Source organism: Terrapene carolina, unplaced genomic scaffold (assembly GCF_002925995.2).
Source record: "Terrapene carolina triunguis isolate 2854851 unplaced genomic scaffold, T_m_triunguis-2.0 Scaffold96, whole genome shotgun sequence".
NCBI lineage: Eukaryota > Metazoa > Chordata > Testudines > Emydidae > Terrapene > Terrapene triunguis.
In genome coordinates, this window is record NW_020664447.1 from 30,646,716 (window position 1) to 30,666,862 (window position 20,147).

The following is a 20,147-nucleotide window of genomic DNA, read 5'->3' on the forward strand; positions in this document are numbered from 1 at the left end:
ACTGTACAGTGCTAGCACAGTGGAACCCACCCTAGTGGGGACCACTAATAAATATATATATATATGCACACTAATTTTTCAATACATGCAGAACAGCATGACACCCGAGGAGACTAGTTTTAAGAGTTCCAAGGCACAAAAAGTTGTGTGAGAGAAATTATATATATACATACACACACATATACATACACACCCACCCAGTCCCCTCATAGGTATACACTGCTTCACACAGAAAAAGATGCAAATCCATGCTCAAGAAACTTGCAATCTAAGTACAGTACAAAAAGATAGCAGGAAAAGAGGGAGGTTCATATACAGCAGTTATGGAATTACATGTTCTGTCCTTTAGCTTCTTTTAAAATCTTTAGATAATATAGAAGGTTGGCATAAAAGAGTGGGTTTGAGGGATGAGGAAGAAAAGATTAATTGAAGGAGGGATTTGGAAGAGAATAAGGGAAAGTATGCTGGTATGCACCATGAGGCTGGATATTCCAAGTGCTGGAATTACAGCATATGCTATAGTTTTGAAACTATTGACAGGACTTTTTATATAACTCCAGTCTGAGGTACTAATATTTTGCATCTTCTATTTTATCATTTGAAATAGAGAGTAAAAATTTCCAACACAGATGCTCTCTTCACTGAGCTGAACGTAAAGTGGACAACACTAAGTCTGTACTCTGAGGGTACATCTACATAGCCAAGAAAAACCTGCAACTGGTCCATGCCAGTTGACTCTGGCTTGCAGGGCTCAGGCTGCGGTGCTGTTTCATTGCTGTGAAGCCTTCCAGGCTTGGACTAGAGCCTGGGCTCTACGACCCTGCAGGGTGGGAGGGTCCTAGAGTCCGGGCTCCAGTCCAAGCCTGGAAGTCTTCACACAATGAAATAGCCCCGCAGCCAAAGCCCCATGAGCCCGAGTTGGCTGGCATTGGCCAGCCCCGGGTTTTTCTTTGCTACGTAGATATACCCTGGGCCATGGAAGCAGAGAAAGGTATAGTAAAATCTAGGATACCATTGCAGCTGGCAATACTGCACTTTGGTTGGGAAGGACAGTCTATTCTAAAGACTTCTGTTCTTTTTAATTAAAAAAACAGCGATATTAGAACACCATTGTTCACTATACAAGCAGCTCTGGCTGTCTCTAGCCTGATGTGGCAATTCCCAAAAGCATGACAATTTTAACTTCTCCAGTATACAAGAGAAGATCACCTACAATTGCTTGGTGTGCTGTGTTTTCTTAATGTTCTGAGTTAAGGTTAATGCTTCTAATGCAAGTTTCTAATGCTACATCCAACGAACATGGTGACATGGATTGCTAGTTTTGAACTAGAGATAAACAAAGTCCATTTGTTTGCTTTCTAAACATTTCTAGAACATAAGAATTTTCCAGTTAAATTCTGAAAGTTGACTCATTTAATTGCAAGACTTCCCCTCCCCATTTTACTTTTTCTGCAACATAGCAGAGCATAAGTTTAGAAATGATTAGACTGCTAACAAAATTCACTACATATTAAAAAATAGTTTATTAAAAAACTAACAAGTATGTCCCACACTATTATTTCTGTAAGTTCCTTATGATAAGGAGAGAAATACACAAGTTTCAAAAAGTTCAATGAATAGAAGATTGTTGGGGGCAGAATAGAACTGGACAAGGAGAAGTAGTCTGGAGATAAATGTGAGAAGGGAGGGAAAAGCAGTAGAAACAAAAGTGAAACTGTTTGAGCAGAATATTCCAGGAGTCTTGAGGTCTTTTGAGTGTAGCCTTCATTGATTTGAGATCTACCATACCATTCTCTCACCAGAAGGGAAAACCTACAATGGCAGTAGGCCGTAAAATCCACCCTGCGTCAGGAGGAAGAAAGTTAACCCAGATGGCTCTTTTCTAAACCTCAGCAGGTTTGAAGGAACAGCTACCATGCAAACAGCAGCTCCCGATTTCTTGTAACCTTGCACTGTACAGTATGTTGTATGATAAACCAGATCACTCAACACATTTGAATGAGTTTTCATTTATATGGTTTGACAATCACGATGATTCACAAAGACTTAGTTTGCTGGGATTTTGTACATTAAAACTAAAATCACACAGTATTTTTACCATACATAATCCAGGCACTCTCATCTAAGCCTTGTCTCCAAAGCTAATTATGTGTTCTACTCACTCCATTTAGGTCTATTGAGGAGGAGTGCAGTTTCATTTGAAGGATTTTTTAACTTTGAACTTTTTATTCCATTTCTACCCTTCTCAAGTTATAAGACTGCTTAATGCATTATGGTCAAGTGAGAAAAGGAATCCCAGTTTATGACATCCATTCCTTCAACTCATCATTGCATTTTACTTGTCTTTCCTATTTCAGAAAACGATTTTTTTTAGGATTTAGAATACTAAACACACTGTTTTGTCACAGAGCTTATGAATACAAGAAGTTACAGTCACAGCACAGCAGAGTCATTAGCAACTGGCCATCCAGTAAACAGTTTCTTCAGATCAGGAAGTAAATGGGAAACATGGCAGAAACGCTGAAAGTGACAGCTGCACATGGCAAATTAGCTCTTCCTAGAAAGGTCATGTTAACTATCACAAAAACATATCATTAGGAAGGAGAAAGGACTTACTTTCCTGCTACATGAGCATTTTCAACATAGGCAAGTGCTGCTTCTAATCCTTTCAACTGAGCCACCGCATTGGAGTCTGTCACAAATTTCTTTATTAGTCCCAGATACTTGGACCATTCAGGGCTTTTCTCATCTTCTATTTTCTGAAAAAGCTTCAGAGCTTCTTCGTAGCCATTCACTCTGGCTTTCCACAACTAGGAAAAGAAGTCATGAGTTAGACACTGTGTTTAGTTAAATAGCCTGCCATTTAACTTTCATTATCACTTGTGTAGATCTGTCCTTCCCAGTACATAGCTTGAATAGTTGTCTCTGATCAAAGGAAGCACAGGATAAGAATAGCAAGCACATGGAAGATCAGTTGTGAATGAAATTTGTGTACATACACCAGCTGCAACTAGTCTGCCTATTCTCCATTGAAGAAACATCAGGTTCATGTAAGTGTTAGTTTTACCCATACTGGTATTATTGCTTGTTACTGCACTGAAGGTTTGAAAATGGGTTTAATCCTGCAAGCCCTCTATGTGCAGAATTCTTATATTCCTCAATAGGAATTCTGTACAGCTTCAGGTCCTAAGTGTATGTACTAGCTTTGTATAATTGGTTTAATTTTGATCATGGCAAGAATTATGATTAATACATTTATTCAGTTACAGACACTGTTTATTCTGCCCTAGCCTGTATGTCCGGAAGAGTACATATTAGGTCACGTTTAACTTTAAAAAAAACCAAAACAACAAAAACACTGCTACTTTAAATGAATACAGCCAAGATTACTTAGAATATGCAAGCTAAACAAGAACATTTTAGAACAGTATTTAAAACTTCTCCATCTGTATGAATTGATCAGCTATATAATCCCAAAGCACTCTTTCCAAGGATGATCTCAACATAAAATGCATGCAACTTGATGACACACATCAAGACAGAACATCTGAGATGCAGTTTGAAACTTCCCAGTGAGGGAAAAAACAGGACAATTTTTTTTGGTTGAGTATAAGTAGTCAGACAATACAACATCTAAAGCAGCATTTCTCAAACTGGGGTCCACGGACCCCTGGGAGTCCCCGAGGGTACCTCAGGGGGTCCATGGAGCCTGCTGATTAACTCCTCCCCTCAACTCCTTTACGCTAAGTCTGTTGGCGCAGTGGGACTAAGGTAGGCTTCCTACCTGCCCTGGCTCCACACTGCTCCCGGCACATCCCTGCAGTCCTGGGGCGGGGGGGGGTGGGGGAGTCCTTCCGTGCACTGCCCCCGCCCCAAGCTCCAACGCCGCAGCTCCCAATGGCCAGGAACTGTGATCAATGGGAGCTGTGGGTGCGGTGTCTGTGGGTAGAGGCAGTGCACAGAGACCCCCTGGCCCCCGCACCTAGGAGCTGCTGCCAGAGAGATGTGCCGGTTGCTTTCGGGAGCCACCGGAGGTAAGCGCTGCCCAGCAGGAGCCTGCACCCCTAACCCCTTGCTCCTGCCCAGGGCCCCAAACTCCCTTCCATACTCAGAGCCCGCACCCTCTCCCACACCAAAACTTCCTCCCAGAACCCGCACCCCAGACCCTCTCCTGCACCCCAACCACCTGCCCCAGCCTGTGAAAGTGAGTGAGGATGGGGGAGAGAGCGCCATCGAGGAAGGGGGGATACAGTGAGCAGTGGGCAGGGCAAGGGCTGAGCAGGGGATGCTTGGGGGTCCCCCAAAATTTTTAAATAAAAATGGAGGTCCTATCCTAGGGTTGCTAAACTTTGAGAACCGTTGATCTATAGATCAGCATAAGTCTTGTGGCTGTGGGAATCTCCAAGATTCTTATACTGATATATGTCAGGCTAAGCATAGATGCCTCCCACTTTAATTCATGAGAAACCAACTTCTAAAGTGTATTACATAAAAACAAACAGTCATATCTGCAGGGACCAATCCTGGATTAGAGATGAGGTGATTCTAATAGGTCTTTTCCAACTTCAATTTGGGATTCTATGTCCATTTTAGCTGGAGTGAGAGTTTGGAAAGTATTTTATATTCCAATGCAGCTTTTCTTGAAGGTAGGAAAGGTTTTCACAGTTAAGAAAGCATGGAAGACACAACTTAAGGAAATTCTTAATTTTTTTTTTAAAAATAGTTGATCACCCTTAGTATTTGCCCATAAGTGTTTGGTTACCTTTCTTCCAGTTTGTTCAGTAAGATACAGTGCAAGGATGCAAAAGCTTCTTAAATTCAAAGGTTGAGTACAATTCACTTTGGCCTTAAGGACCTCCCAGCTCAGTTATACTTGCCAGCCAACTGGAACCAGACTCAATTCCTCCACGTAAGACTTGTCAGGAGATTTAAGTGGGAATAAAATCCACAGAATGTACATATACACAGTTACATGCATACCTAATCTCAAACTCCTAGTACATACTGAATGATTTGTTTACTAAATATGTTAGCCTAACAATTTAAATTCTGAAAGTTTTATTTTTCCTACGTATCAAGACATCCTCGCTGTGTTGGCAACCTCAAGATTTCTCTTCAATCATTACGGTATAACCTCAGAGTTACAAACACCTCAGGAATGGAGGTTGTTCATAACTCTGAACAAAATATTATGGTTGTTCTTTCAAAAGTTTACAACTGAACATTGACTTAATACAGTTTTGAAAATTTACTATGTAAAGAAACATGCTGCTTTCCCCTTTTTTTGTTGTTAGTTTACATTTAACATAGTACTGTACTGTATTTGCTTCCCTGCCCCCACAATCTCTGCTGCTCCCTGATTGTGTACTTCCAGTTCCAAATGAGGTGTGTGGTTGACTGGTCAATTAGTAACACTGGTGTTAATAACTCTGAGGTTCTACTGTACTTGAAGGTGGACATGGAGATAATATATGCATTTTTCTTCTTGGTAAAGAATGATTACAGGTTGATATCAACTCTTCCCATCACTCCTCAAGGGTCCTGGCAGAAGTTCAACTGCAGAGGAGCTGACAGACATTCATTTCACATGTGTGGAACATTAACATGTTGGACACTACACTTCGATTGATTTATTAAGAAGAGGCTATCAACTAAATTCTGCTCTAGAAATCCTACTCAGCTTTCAGTTCCCTCTTTTGTTAACAGAACTGAGGCACTTTCAAATAAGATTGCATGCTTTAACATGGGATTGTCCAGACTCTACCCACTTTGGTGTAATTAGTAGGTACAGCAACCGCATTGAACCACCCACACTAAGTATATGGACCAAGCCAGCTCCCATGGACAAGTTCTCCTACCTTGTGTTCACATTTCTGGTCAATGGACAGTTTAATCCACTCGCTATCGTCTCCCATTGTGCCTCAGGTTCTCTCTATAGTTACGGTAATTCCTGGGGAGAGAAAAATATAGTTAACTCCAACAAGCCAGGAAGTTTCAGAAGGTGCTACATCTAGTTATAGTTTATTATTCCAACAGAAATAAAAGTGAAAATCCAATATTCCATAAGAACATTCTAATCCCTGTAGATGGGGGTGAGTGGGAATTGAGCTAGCCATTACATTTAGGTACCCACCACTAAGACCATGGTATTTGTCTAGCCATAGAAGAAAGAACTAAACAGTTACAGGTTAAAGAACACTGATGCTGTAATCTGTTATATACCAGGGGATTGAAGCCTCAGTCTGGGAAAGTTTCAAATGGGAAATAAGACATGCAGAAGTCAGACTAAGTGTAGTGAGTTCTCGAGGAAGTTTTTTAAAAAGCCAAAAAGGACTGGGTGCCTATCTACACTAGAAAGCTGACAAGAATTGTCAGCAACAGGTACCCTGAAAATAGTTGACTTGCTAGTATAAGGAGGACAGCCATTTCTAGGGCCTTGAACAGTGCTGAACGAGGGACAGACCCATTTATGCTAGCAGTCAAATTAGTTTGATCACTTGTTCAGAGGGACAGAGAGCTAACAGTTGACAGCAGCAGGTCAATTTTTTAACTGTAGTTAGGGCTACAAATTCACATCCATTTAAATATTTCTAGAAGTTTCTTAACTCTAATAGGAATGGGTCACATCAGACAATCCAGACCCAATCCCCATCTTAGATGTATTATGTGACTAATCTGACTGCTCAGCAAATAAACCAAGGATACTGCTACAAGGGAGAAGAAATTAATAGAATGAAAATTCAGCAGCAGGAAGGGAAGAGTTCCCAGGGTTCTGTATACAAACAGATGAAGTGAATCTGGAAAAGGGTCAACTTGAAGCGGTCGCAAAGAATCCATAATAGCAACTAGGATGTGCAGAACAGGAAGAAGAGTAATAGATAATACTCGGTGGGCCATCTTCTAGAGTTACTTTATAAACTCAAGCACTTTTTTTTTTTTAATTAAATCAGGAAGATCTACTCAAATACTCTCAGCTTCTATGGATATTGCTCAAGATTGTTCTCACTATGGATGCATAAACTAGCTAATTTGCACACAGTCTCCACAGTGAAAGAGTCAACATTAAGCTTATGTGCAGAAAGTACAATCAAAGTAGCAAACCTATTCTAAAGTGTAACTATGTAATTTGTCTTTCCCAGTTTGCAAACACTGATGCAGTTGTTTTCTTCCTTTTCAGCAACAGCAGAGTTACTTAAGTGGTATTGAAAATAGGGCAAGTTTGGTTTTGCAGCAGCAAAGACAGAAATCAAAGTTAAGATGCCAACAAAAATGGGGACTTGTCCTATTTAGTTAAAAAAACAACATTAGGGTAATAATAAAGAGGCCATCCCCAGATCACTCTAAGATTCTATGCATAGGAGGGGGGGAAGGCCAACAATAGCTGGGTTTACTATTTCCGTTCGCCAATTTAATTTAGATTATGGGCCAAATTTAGCCTTTTGTAAGTGGATACAACTCTCACCAATTTAAATGGGCATTTCACCCATTTATACCAGAGCTTAATTTCAGCCTACTGACCAAATTCTTCCCTTGGTACATAAGGTAGGACAAGCCATCAACTTAAACACAAAAAGGTACTCTGTATCTAAGGCAGAATTCAACCCTTGAAGTTTGTGTTAAAGGAGGTACCATTTAAAACAAAACAAAAAAAACCATACTCCACAGGAGAAGCACCATTAAAAAACCCCACACACTTCCACACTCCAGAGAGGTACAGTAACTCCTCACTTAAAGTCATCCTGGTTAATGTTGTTACATTACTGATCAATTAGGGAACATGCTTGTTTAAAGTTGTGCAATGCTCCCTTCTAACCACTGCTTGCAGGAAGAGCAGCCCATTGCAGCTAGCTGGTGGGGGCTTGTAACCAGGGTGGACCAGCAGCCCCCCATCAGCTCCCCGCTCCCCTAAGTTCCCTGTGCTGCACCCGCTCAGCAAGCTATCCCTCCCCCCAGTGTCACGTGCTGCTCCTGTCCTCTGCCTTGGAGCTGCTCCCAGACTCCTGCTTGCTGTGCGGGGGGGAGGAGGGGGCTGCTAATGTCAGGGTGCCCCCCTCTGCTCCTGCACCCCACTTACCCCTTCTCCATATAGAGCAGAGAGGGGACACAGAGGGAGAGAGAGACAGAGCTTGGGGCAGCAGCTGCTGTCTCAACTTCCTGATCCACTTAAAAAGACAATGCATTTAAGAGTGGGTCAGCTTACTTAAAGGGGCAGTGTGCATCTCTCTCTCCCACAAACAAGGTGTGTGTGTGTGTGTGTGTGTGTGTCTGCTATGCTGTCTCCCCTCCCTCGTGTTTGTGCTGCCTTGTGTGAGAGGCTACATTAACAACGTGTTAACCCTTGAGGGCTCAGCCGAGTACTAGTTCATCATTTAGCAGCAAGGCATTCCCTGGGAAATATCCCTCCCTCTTCCATCCTCTAACTTCACCACCTCAGCCAAGCTTCACAATCATCATATCTGTGAACAGTATTAAATTGTTTGTTTAAAACGTATACTGTGTGTATATATCTATATAATATATAGTTTGGTGAAAAAAATTTCCCTGGAACCTAGCCCCCTTTATTTACATTAATTCTTATGGGGAAATTGGATTCGCTTAACATCGTTTCGCTTAAAGTCGCATTTTTCAGGAACATAACTACAACATTAAGTGAGGAGTTACTGTAGTACAATAAAGTCAGTTTCACTAATGCACCTTCTGGTGTCAAAACCCCTCTGTTTCAAGCCAGATCACCAGCATTCTGTAACTGAATTTGCATCCACATCTGACCTCTTCTCTTCCTACACCTTATATACTGATCCCCCTCTTCCACCAAAATCTCTCTGAACTACCTGTTATCTTTCACCTACTCCTAAAAGTAGATTAAAGATAACACTGCACCCTGAGACTCTGCCAGCCTGCTGGCGCCCCCTGTCCCTTCCCCCCATCACTTGCTCCTCTCAGCCCCCTGGCCAGACCCCAGTGCACCTCCAGCTCCAGGCAGTTCTGCTTCCCACCATCTGTGGGGCCCCAGCTGTCTCCCCAGAGCTGAGCCACCTGGGACTAGTGCAGAAGCCTGGCCAGTCTCGGTAGTTGGGCGGGAGGGAAGGGGGGGCGCGCTTGGCTGGGCTCCTCCAGGCAAGTGGTGCCAGGCCCACAAAAGATTAATCCGGCCCTGCCAAAGACCCACATTTCCCACAATGCTTGTGTGCACTAAAGTAAGGGTTTGAAAAATACATTTACCAGTAACAAGTGGGAAGCTTCCCAAGTGTGTGAGGGATTGTTTCTAGCCCTTATAATTGTGAAGGTAACCATCCAGAAAGGAACCAAATATAAACAGATGCAGCGTGATCTTCCCCAAACTTCAGACAGCTCCAATGTCTGCTACTCAGCATGCCTCTCCAATTTTTCAAGTATTGTAGGATACTCCGAAGGCCTCATTTGCAACCAAGGTTCTGCTTTTATCATCTGAAGACTTCTTACAGGAGGCATGTGAATGCCACCTCATACTTTCTAACATCTAAATAGCAATTAGCCTCCATAGGTAACAATGCATGCTATACTAAGACTGCTTTATTACTAATAGATTTGCAAGAATGAAGTGTTTTATCTCTGGAACTTTCCCAACTAGTTTCACTAGTAAATAGGATGAAAGAAGTTCAAATAAAGAACAGATTCTAATTCTTTCAAAGTCAATTGTTACAATTCAGCACTATCCAAAAAATGAAAGCCTGCTAATCAACTGAAGAAAGTTTTGCAAGACTAGTTTGGTTTTGGCTTGATCAATAAGACATTTATAACTGCAAATCCCCAGATTAATTTGCAGAGATGAAAGGCAAACCCTCCCTAGCAACTCTTGGCTGGACAAGCTTCTATAATACACAGCAGTTGACCTATAAAGGATGTCAAGGAAAGGGGTAGGTCTAAAGACCTTATAGATAGTTTATAGGCAAGAGGGGAGGAAAGATGTGACAAGGGGAATTTTCTGCAATATTTATGAATCCTATGTGTGCCTCAGTTTCCCTATGCACTTCACATTGTAAAAAAGTACATCTCCTGGTCAGACAGCATAGAAGGCATGAGGTAGGGTATCATCTGGTGGTCATGAACAGGGTCATAAAACTAACTGTCTGAAACTGACCTTGAATCAGAGCAACCAGCAAGACAAAGATGTCCAATGACTGAAGATCAAACAGCAGAAAACCCTGGGGAGACAGACAAGGGGGAGAGGGAGAGCAAGAGATGGAGTCTATCACAGCTTGGCTGGCTCAGCATGGTACTGGTTTGACTTGGGTGGACTATGACTTAGATTAGCACAGAGAGGCAGAAGTTAAGGACTTTCAGCTTGTGTATGCGCCAGGTGACCAATATATGTTACCTTGTTTTGAAAAGGCTGCCTGTTTCACTGTAAATACACAATGAGTGTGTCATGCCCTGAAGGGGTACAGTACAAGCCTGGTGCAGGACTCTGGCTTGGCTGGATTTACTGCAGAGAGCCAGAGAGAGAGAGACAGGGATAGCTGGTGCCAAAGGCCTCGTCTCAGAGTCCTGGAGACCATGGGCCTGCCCATGTGGAACTCCGTGGGTCCTTGGGGCCCAGCACACTAAATGGGCCCCTCCCACGAGACTTGTTACAGGCTGGGGCACAGACCAGACCCTATGACTAACACAAGGCTAACACTTGGAGGATTCCAAGAGACATAAGAAAGTGTTAAAGTGGGAAATGCTGAGAGAACATTATAAAGCTGTGGACAAACTGCCCAAAGTTTGTTGTGACATAATGAGGAAGAGGCTGTCAAGTGAAAGTTTGGAGTAACATTGAAGAGCAACAGTTGGCTGCCAAATTTAACTAGAAACTTAGGCCACGTCTATAGTAAGAGTGACAGTGTATTATACTGCCAAAGTGCTCCTAGTGTGGATGCAACTATAATGGCAAAACTGCACTTTACTGGTTTGGCTACATCTACACCAGGGACTTTTACCAGTGCAGCTATGTTGGTCAGGGATCACACCCCTGAGCGACATAACTATGCTAGCAGAAGTCTGCAGTGTAGCCAAAGCCTTAGTTCTGTTACCTAAACCTGGCTCTTAAAATCTTGAAGATGCAAATAGTGAAGACATTTGGTTTTGAGATGTTTAGAAACATAGAACTTATTTAGCAAAAGTAATACTGTTTCACCTTGCAAATGACCGGTCCATGACAAGTGCAAATACCAACAAGAGGACTAGTTTGTCCTAAGCCAGAATGGACACATTACTGGAACTGACGTCTGCTGCTGCTATCGCAGTATTTATATGACTCCCCACCACTTCAGTATCAAAACATTACTGTTCCAAAAGAGTAGATACTTACTGTTTCAACGCTGTTGTACTCTTACAAGTTAAAGCAAACTTTTCTAGAAGATCATTTAAAAACATTAAATTCTGAGAAATTGGTCAGATCAAGTCAATTTCAAAGGCTCTCTTTGAAGTATTAAAAAAAATTAAGCCACTAAAATTTCTCCTGCAGTGGAGGGACTGTTTTGCCCACCATAAAGAAAGCTACAATATTAGCTAAATGAACCAGCTGAGATTAGACCTGCCAATTCAGGTTGTTCCCTTCTTCCTGAAGGGATGACTACACACTGCATTGACAGGACTGGATTATCTGTCCACACGTACTTGTTTTATAGCAGTTTCAAGTCATGTTTAATTTCTAGCTCTGAAAATGCCAAGTTTTACTTGAACTAGATTAAAGTTTTATCACATTTACAATATTTGTGAGTTTCATCACCATGGCATCTGAGCCTCAAGTTTCACCTAAGCTAAAATCTGAACACACTAAAATAGCCTGATAGAAAAGTTCTTCAGAAAACCCCAGAGATCAGAGCAGCAGATACCCAGCTTTTATTTTACAACTCTCAATGGTGCAACAGAAAAATTGAGTGTGTAAGATCTCCCTAATCCAAGAACTAGTCTGTTCAATCAGACCAGAGTAATAAATACCTAGTTAGAACTCTTTGGGCTTGTGTAGCAGGTTCTATATTACTAAGTGAGAAACTGGAGTCCCATTACCAGTCCTGACCTCTTGATGCCTGCAAGAGGAGCAATGAGAAATCAGGGGAACTTTAACCATGTCACTCAGTAAAAATTTCTCAAGATGATTAAAGAGAAACACTAGCAGGCTTTAAGTCAGAGGTGGGCAAACTACGGCCCGCGGGACCGTCCTGCCCGGCCCTCGAGCTCCTGGCCCGGGAGGCTAGCCCCTGGCTCCTCCCCTGCTGTCCCCTCTCCCCCACACCCTCAGCTAGCTCCTCCTCCGCCAGCGCAATGCTCTGGGCAGCAGGGCTGAGAGCTCCTGGGGCAGCGCAGCTGCAGAGCCCGGCCTGACCTAGTCTCTGTGCTGCGTGGTGGCGGCAGCGTGGCCCGACTCCAGCCGGGCGGCGCGGCTGTAGCGCCGCCAACCACCAGTGCTCCAGGCAGCGCGGTAAGGGGGCAGGGAACGGGGGGGTTGGATAGTAGGCAGGGGAGTTTGGGGTGGTGGTCAGAGGGCAGGGGTGTGGATAGGGGTCAGGGGAACAGGGGGTTGAATGGAGGCAAGGGTCCCCGGGGGGCAGTCAGGAAGGAGGGGGGGTTGGATGGGGCAGCAGGGGGCAGTGAGAAGGGGTGGTTGGATGGGGCAGGAGTCTGGGGGGGCAGTCAGGAAAGAGGAGAGGTTGGCTGGGGCAGCAGGGGTCCAGGGGCCATCAGGGGACATGGAGCAGGGGTGTGTGGATGGGGCAGGGGTCCCAGAGCGGCCGTCAGGGAACGGGGGGTGGTTTGGATGGGGCAGGAGTCCTGGGGGGGCAGTGAGGAATGAGAGGGGGGTTGGATGGGCTGGCGGGGGACAGGGAGAAGGGGTGGTTGGATGGAGCAGGGGTCACAGGGGGGCCATCAGGAATGAGAGGAGGGGTTGGATGGGGCAGAAGGGGTCCAGGGGCCGTCAGGGGACATGGAGCGGGGGGTGTGTGTGGATGGGGCAGGGGTCCCAGAGCAGCCGTCAGGGAACGAGGGGGGAGGGGGTCAGATAGGAGGTGGGGGCCGGGCAGCCCTCAGGCCAAAAAGTTTGCCCGCCCCTGCTTTAAGTCAATGATTGGAGATTCCTCGGCAATGGAAGAGGGCTGGGTACTGTTTTGGGAGGGTAGAGAGAATCTCATTAAGCGATCTGCAGGATGACAACTATCTTGAAGAAATTGTGCCCAAACATTATGGAAACCCACAGCACAAGTCCTCAATGGAAGGAAGCAAACAGGAAACGAAGACAGGGAGAAATGAACTCCAAACATGATGGCAAAGACAGTTGAATAAGGTTGTTTCTCTCAGCTGAAGAGGCAAGATAGCTATACACTAATGGCATATCTACACTAGCAATGCAGCAGCGCTTTAACGTGGCTGTGTAGTCGCACCACCAGCGCTGGGAGAGAGCTCTCCCAGCGCTATAAAAAACCCACCTCCACGAGGGGAATAGCTCCCAGTGCTGGTGCACGTTACAGCGCTGGGGGCGGGGGGCGCGGCAAGAAAGTTGCAGCGCTGTAACGTGCCAGTGTAGACAAGCCCTAAGATGTCCAGCAATAAGGTGTTCTTAGTAAGTCTCCCCTCTAGTATTCAATAACTTTCTTCTATATCTGTCTTGCTGAGAACTCACCAAAAAGAGAGAGCAAAATGCAAATTTAATCACATTACTGCTATGTACTGAGGAATGAAAATTGAAAGAAATTCCAGAAAATGTAACTTTTCCTAAATGTGCCCTTTGAATGCAATTTAGATGCACTCTAGAAAGAATATATACAAGTTACTGAGGTGAGCCAAAGCAAACTGACTTTTCATCATGGCTAAGAAAGCAAGAGTGACTTGTGCTGTAAGAATAAAACCTGAAACAAGGCCAACATTAGAAGCAAATGGAAAGGGGGGAGAGGAGAGGGAAGGAAGGACAAAATGTGATCAACTTCGGAACAAGTAGGCTAAATTCTAATGCTAGATACAAGAGCTCCAAATGCTGGTGGGTCACTACTTACAGACTGCCTTGCCTCCCTCCCCCACCTGAGTGTTTACAAAGCTACAGGCCATGAGAACCTCTAAAAATGTTAGGCTGAGAGGGACTGAATCCTCCTTCACCAGCACGTCAAACATAGGAATCACCCCTAGCAAGAACCCCTATATGATCACCAGCTGCCTCCCCCTCCCATATGGAGACACCCTCCAACCCCAGTCTAGTTCACACACAGCCACCCTCCCCCCCTTAACAGCTAGAGCTGTCACCCAGCTGGACTTCTTGCTTAACCCCTCTCACCCAGGCTTTCCAGCAAGCTACCCCTCAAACTCTGCCAGATCCTCAGGCCTAACCTTCCCCCAGCCAATAAACAACTCATTTTCCTGCCAGATTCCCCCTGCCCAAACACACACAAGGCCACAAACGCCCCACCTCCTCCAGATGCGGCAGCTCGGAGACATTTTATAAGCAGTCCCCCTGCAGCCAAAACAGAGTGGTTCCACGAATGGAAAGACTCTGGGCCCGGAGATACGGCTCAGTGCAGCCCCTAATGCTCGGCTCGGAGGCCTGATACAGCGGAGCAGGCCGCCCGCCCGGCATTGTTTATCCTCGCAGTCTCCTCCGCCCCCTCTCCCTCCTCCCGGACGCTAGGCCCCGCCATCACTCCGGGACAGGCAATTATCCCCCTAGCTTTCCTGGTCCACGGCAGACCAAGCCAGACACTCACCCGGGTGGCCGCGACCCGGCTCAGCTGCAACAGCGGGCGGGGCGCTTCATCCTCGGCCGGGAAGCAGGCACCTCCTCCTCCAAGGGCGGAGCGCAGAACGCTGCAGCCGACGCCACCAGCTCCCGCCTCCCCTCGCCCCTGGGAGGGAGGCACCCCCTTCCATGTGCCAGACAAAGGCGCTCAGAGTAGTTAGAACCCTACGTGGCCCATTCTATACCCCCTTTTTCCAGTGTCTTCAGAGGTTAGCAGAGTCGCCCACAGCCCCATGGGGTCCAGCTTCTCTACACCTGTCCCCAAACCACCTCCCCTTTCCAGATCACATGGACCCACAGTTCCAGGGGTACCAGGTCTCCTCCAGCCCTTCATCAAGACCCATTTCTTTCCTGAGGCACCAGCTGAGGTGTCCCCCTTGGAGGGCCTGAATTCCTCTGCTCTGAAGTAGGAGCCAACCCTTTGCTCTTCAATGAGAGAGGGTGTGCTGCTCCAAGCCACTTGTCTCCTTTGGCAGCAGCTTGGGGCAGGCCAGACACCCCTCAACACTTTAGGCATTTCTAAACCAGTCACTGCATGTTGTTGGTGCTTATCTACTTCAGTCAGTGAGCCACCAGGTTGGCCCTTGGGATGCACAATTTTCATGGGTAACAATATCACCTAGCTCCTATATAGTATTTTTCCTCAGTAGAGCTCAAAGCACTTCAAAGAGGGAAATATCATCCCCATTTTACAGATATGGAAATGAGAGGTGAAGTGACCTGCCCACGGTCACAACAGACCAGTGGCAAGGCTGGGAATAGAAGCCAGGTCTCCTGGGTCCTAGTCCATTACTTCTGAATTCTGACATCGAATCACAGTATTTTATCTGCAGGACCCTAGCCCTCTGATCTAGATATGTGCTTAGTTTTACAACAGGCTACATAAAAAGGACTATTGAAGTCAGTACAGACTAAAATTTCATACAATTACTTGTTTATACTGTTCTATATACTATACAATGAAATGTAAGTACAATGTTTATATTTCAATTGATTTATTTTATAATTCTATGGTAAAAATGAGAAAGTAAGCATTTTTTCAGTAATAGTGTGCTGTTACACTTATGTCTCATTTAGTAAGCAAGTAATATTTAAGTGTGGTGAAACTTGGGGGTATGCAAGATAAATTATACTACTGAAAGGGGTACAGTAGTTTAGAAGGATTGAGAGCCATTGTTCTAGAACATGCATCTCAAAATGTCAAGCAACAAATTAGAAGTGTTACTGATTGATCTGCCCCGAATTACAAGATAGCTGTAATTGCTAGTGACAATCTGCCTTTTCAGCCTTCTACTCAGGTATCCTGAAGAAATAAGTCTGCTCTGGGCAGTGGAGTATCAAAACTGTGCTCAGGGAACTGGTCTCTGAAGATACCTTTCCACTGTTACAGCTCCCTCATGAGGAATCACCTGCACACAACATTTTCTTCTGTTGAACGTTTATCATTCACTGTAACCAAGCTGCAGAAGTAATTGTTTCTATGATACCTTGCTTCAAAGCTCACAATCCCAACTCAAAAGGCAAGAATCTTTTCAACAACTCACTTCAAGAGACTTCTTAGGTTGGATGGACAACCACAGAAACATTGCCTTTTCATATATGGTCCAGACAGAGTTAAATTTAAATGCAAACATACTAGATTTTCCTGTAGCACACATCTGGATTCACCACCATCTCCCCTTGTGAGAAAATATCCTGGGGAGTGCTATTCCTCCTATACTGTACAATGCCTGCAAAGATGATGCAAACCTAATCAGTTTCATTCGACTATGAAAGGAGGACAACCATTCAATCCTTAAGGATGCAACAGGACTTCTAGTAGGAACTCAATTCCCTCCCAACCCTGTATAAAATCCATAAACCAGAATCATATTACATCAGTTGTTTCAATGTTAAAAAAATTAAAATCTAATATTCTATACAGTTAGGAACACAGGAAATTCAGAGCAGAAGCACACTGCAACCATATCTATCCATAATATATAGCTTTATTTTAGACTGTGACCATAACTTTGAGTTCCATAATCATACATGATAGTGCCACTTCTTTATGGCTCTTTAATCATACATCAATGAATCTTACAAACTCTTGTGAGATGGTTAACAGGTAACCAATTATTTATTCTCCACTCTTCATTATAAGACCAAATCCTAAATTACTCAGCACCTCAAAGGATTGAATGCTATTCTTCCACTCAAGTGGCCAACTCCCCCACCTAGGCACAGAACCAGCATGTCTTCCCAAACATATCACATGCCTAGACCATGAAGCTATAGCACGCGGACAGCAAAAGTTAGCATGGAATAAGTCACATTTAAAATATGAGATGTACATATGAAAAAAGTTTAAAATGTTTTTCTATGGAGTACATATTTGTTGTTCCAACAAAAAGGAATGATGGGATTCTTGAATCTCTACAGGGAAGAGAAGGTAGTTTGACTACCTTCTCTGGTTTTCCATACTTCAGAAATCCAGCTCTTCAAGTTTAACCTGAATTGTGTGCGCACACATGCCTCTCTCACTCACACACACGTTGGAACTCCCAGCTACTGTTCTAAACTTCCCATCTTGCTGAGAATTCTCACCAATAAACTACTAATTGCAAGTTTAAGGTCCTCTGTTTAGAGCCACATTAGGGCAATGAACTGCTACTTTTGCTGGCATTTTCCTCAATATAACATGTTCTTTGAATGCAACACAAGTGTTTTAATTTCATTGCAAGTCCATTTGTTTTTAAAAGAACATTTGCAAATTTTAAAGAGGGGAGCTACCTGTGCTGAAAGGATAAAAACCTCAAACAAGGCCAAATGTGGAAAGAGAAAGGATGTAGGGGGAGGGAGGGAGAGAAATAGGAGAATTAGATCACCTTTTGAATTTATAAGACCAACTGCTGCAGTGTTGGAGCCTATATTCACTACACTGCAAAATGCATATTTAAAAGGACACACTGGCAGGTAAATTTCCATGGCCTGCAAAGACAAGTGTGTTAGTAGAGGTGATACCATGTGACCTCTCTATCATGAAGAAGTTCCCCTATAGCAGACAATCCAAAATTCAAAGTTCCATTTTTTTCTGAAAATTAGATAGCTAATAACAAAAATGTTTTGCTCAACATTTGCACTGCTGAAGAATAGAGTAAGCAATTGCAGAAACAAGCCACATTTTAACAAGATAAACAGAGCACCATCTTCAGTCACAGCCCATTTCAAACCCTGTCTGCACCTCTGTATACAAAACAAAAACGAGAATCAAGAAAGGAAAGAATCAGCATAATGAGGCAACCTACACATGGATTAAAATATGCTCCAATCTAGCACTGTAAATACATTCCATGAGAAATATATGGCAGAATGATTTGCTTGCAGGGGTAGCATCCAGTCTTAGCTTATGTTATACGCACACAATCTAATTTACATTCTCTATCCTCTTAGGCTGCATAGTATCAAAGCTGTGCTGCATTTTTGGATTGTCACTGACAGCCAGATTCAGCCAAAGCAAAATTTGCAAAAGGTAAACAGACAGCCTAGCCGGTTAGCTGGTGCTGTGCTAAGGGTCACAAGACATCTTTCTACTTAGCAAGAATACTAAAAGATTTGACAGAAATTAGAATATTATTTTCAGGGGCTAACCTGTGACCCACACCACCGAAAAGTCAGTAAGAAACTCATCTTGATTATCACTTCAAAAGTTTTTTTTCCTCTTACTTAATTGGCCTCTCAGAGTTGGTAAGACAACTCCCACCTTTTCATGCTCTCTGTATGTGTATATATATCTCCTCAATATATGTTCCATTCTATGCATCCGAAGAAGTGGGCTATAGCCCACAAAAGCTTATGCTCAAATAAATTTGTTAGTCTCTAAGGTGCCACAAGTATTCCTGTTCTTTTTGCGGATACAGACTAACACGGCTGCTACTCTGAAACCTGTCATTTTGAAGCTAGATCACCAGAATCCAAGACACATCTTAAGTATTAAGAGCTGCAAAGAACCAACTGAGTTCCAAGAATTATGAAGCGAGAACTCAGCTCACAAGACATCAGTTTTTTTCAAATCACTTCTGGAGGCAGGAATTGTCAAGTACCATATAAACTGGTTTCCACCTAGAAAGTCTGGCCTGATCTAAATTCCATAGCGAATAGTCAAGTGATCATTTTCCAAATTAGTTGTTAGGAAGGCTGTCTGGTACTAATAAAGCTCAGCATGCTGGGGTAGCTGATAACCTGCACAGTGACCCCAAAAGTATCTTTAATGCTACCAGGTAACAAGAGCCCGATGCACTACACCTTAGCTCTGACTGCCCAAAGTGCCAACTGAATCCCGCATTGACAACTCACGGAAAGTCCAAGGGCTGCAGTCAACACTTTCAAGCAGGGCATATTTCAGCCAGGAGCTGCGCTAACACTGAGGTGCGAGTACAGGGGAGCACGGCGACTTCAGAGCTGGAAACGCTCATCTCTGCAGGCCACACGCTGGGCCCCACCTAGCGTTGGTAGGCACCTAATGCGGGTGCCCTACGTTCCCCAGGGGCGCCTGTGCAGACCCGCCCCACGGCCTCTCCGGGCAGGGCGCTCTGTTCACGTTCTCGGCCTACGGCAGCTCCGCACCCCCATCGCCGCAGTGTCGGGTGCTGGCAGGGGCAGGGCCCGAGCTCTGGCTCGCGGGAGAGGCCCAAGGGGACGGGTTTGTTCTTCCCGGGCCGGGGGCACCTCACGGGGTGGATGGGCCTAGAGACCCGCGCCGGCCCCGCCCCCCAATAGGACGTTAAACTGTCCGCTCACTTCACTGCCCCCCCGCCGACTCTGTTGGGCGGGAGGGGGGGAAACACCACCCCCGAGCGGGAGACTCGTGACACGGGCGGGAAGGCCCCAGACTAGGCATGTAAATCCGGGGGAGGGGGGGGGGGCGGCGCTGACAACACTCACCGGAGCCGGTGCGACAAACCCCGGGCCGCTCCTCAGCTGGGTTTGAAATCACTAACGCCCCCCGCACCTCGCAGTGTCCTGAGCACCCATTGGTCGATGCCGGCCCCGCCCATTCCCTCAACCTGGCACCTCATTGGGTAGTTTGAATCCGGCAGAGTCACGTACCGTCCCCGTTCTTTAAAGGGGCAGCTCCAGGCCACGGTGGCTGCGGCGCTGCGTCCAGCATAGGAAACTTCTACGGCCTGTTTTCCGGCCAGTGCCGGTCAAGGCCCCGCCCACCTCACTGTCCGCGGGTGCCGGATTACCGGCGCGGGCTGCGCCCTGCTAGGGAGCCGGAACCGGAGAGAGCAGGGCCGCGAGGGACTCGGGCAATGCAAGGAAGGCGCCGGGGTGGGGAACAAGGGGCCGGGCCGCGCCTCTCGCGGTTGTATTGATAGAGGGAGGAGGGGGCGTGCGCTGCGCGGGGCAGGCAACACGT

The 20,147-nt window shown here is 45.1% G+C and overlaps 1 protein-coding gene across 1 annotated transcript in view; it reads right to left on the bottom strand.

Moving 5' to 3' along the window:
• CKAP5 (cytoskeleton associated protein 5) overlaps positions 1-19,469 on the bottom strand; it is a 103,475-nt gene extending 84,006 nt beyond the window's left edge. The window contains exons 1-3 of the mRNA XM_029911530.1: positions 19,082-19,469; positions 5,859-5,950; positions 2,617-2,810 (exon numbers count right to left, since the gene is read on the bottom strand). Of these exons, the coding sequence (XP_029767390.1) occupies positions 2,617-2,810; positions 5,859-5,915 (251 nt within the window). The 5' untranslated portion in view covers positions 5,916-5,950; positions 19,082-19,469. The remainder of the gene's footprint in view (positions 1-2,616; positions 2,811-5,858; positions 5,951-19,081) is intronic.
• Positions 19,470-20,147: the final 678 nt, after the last annotated feature.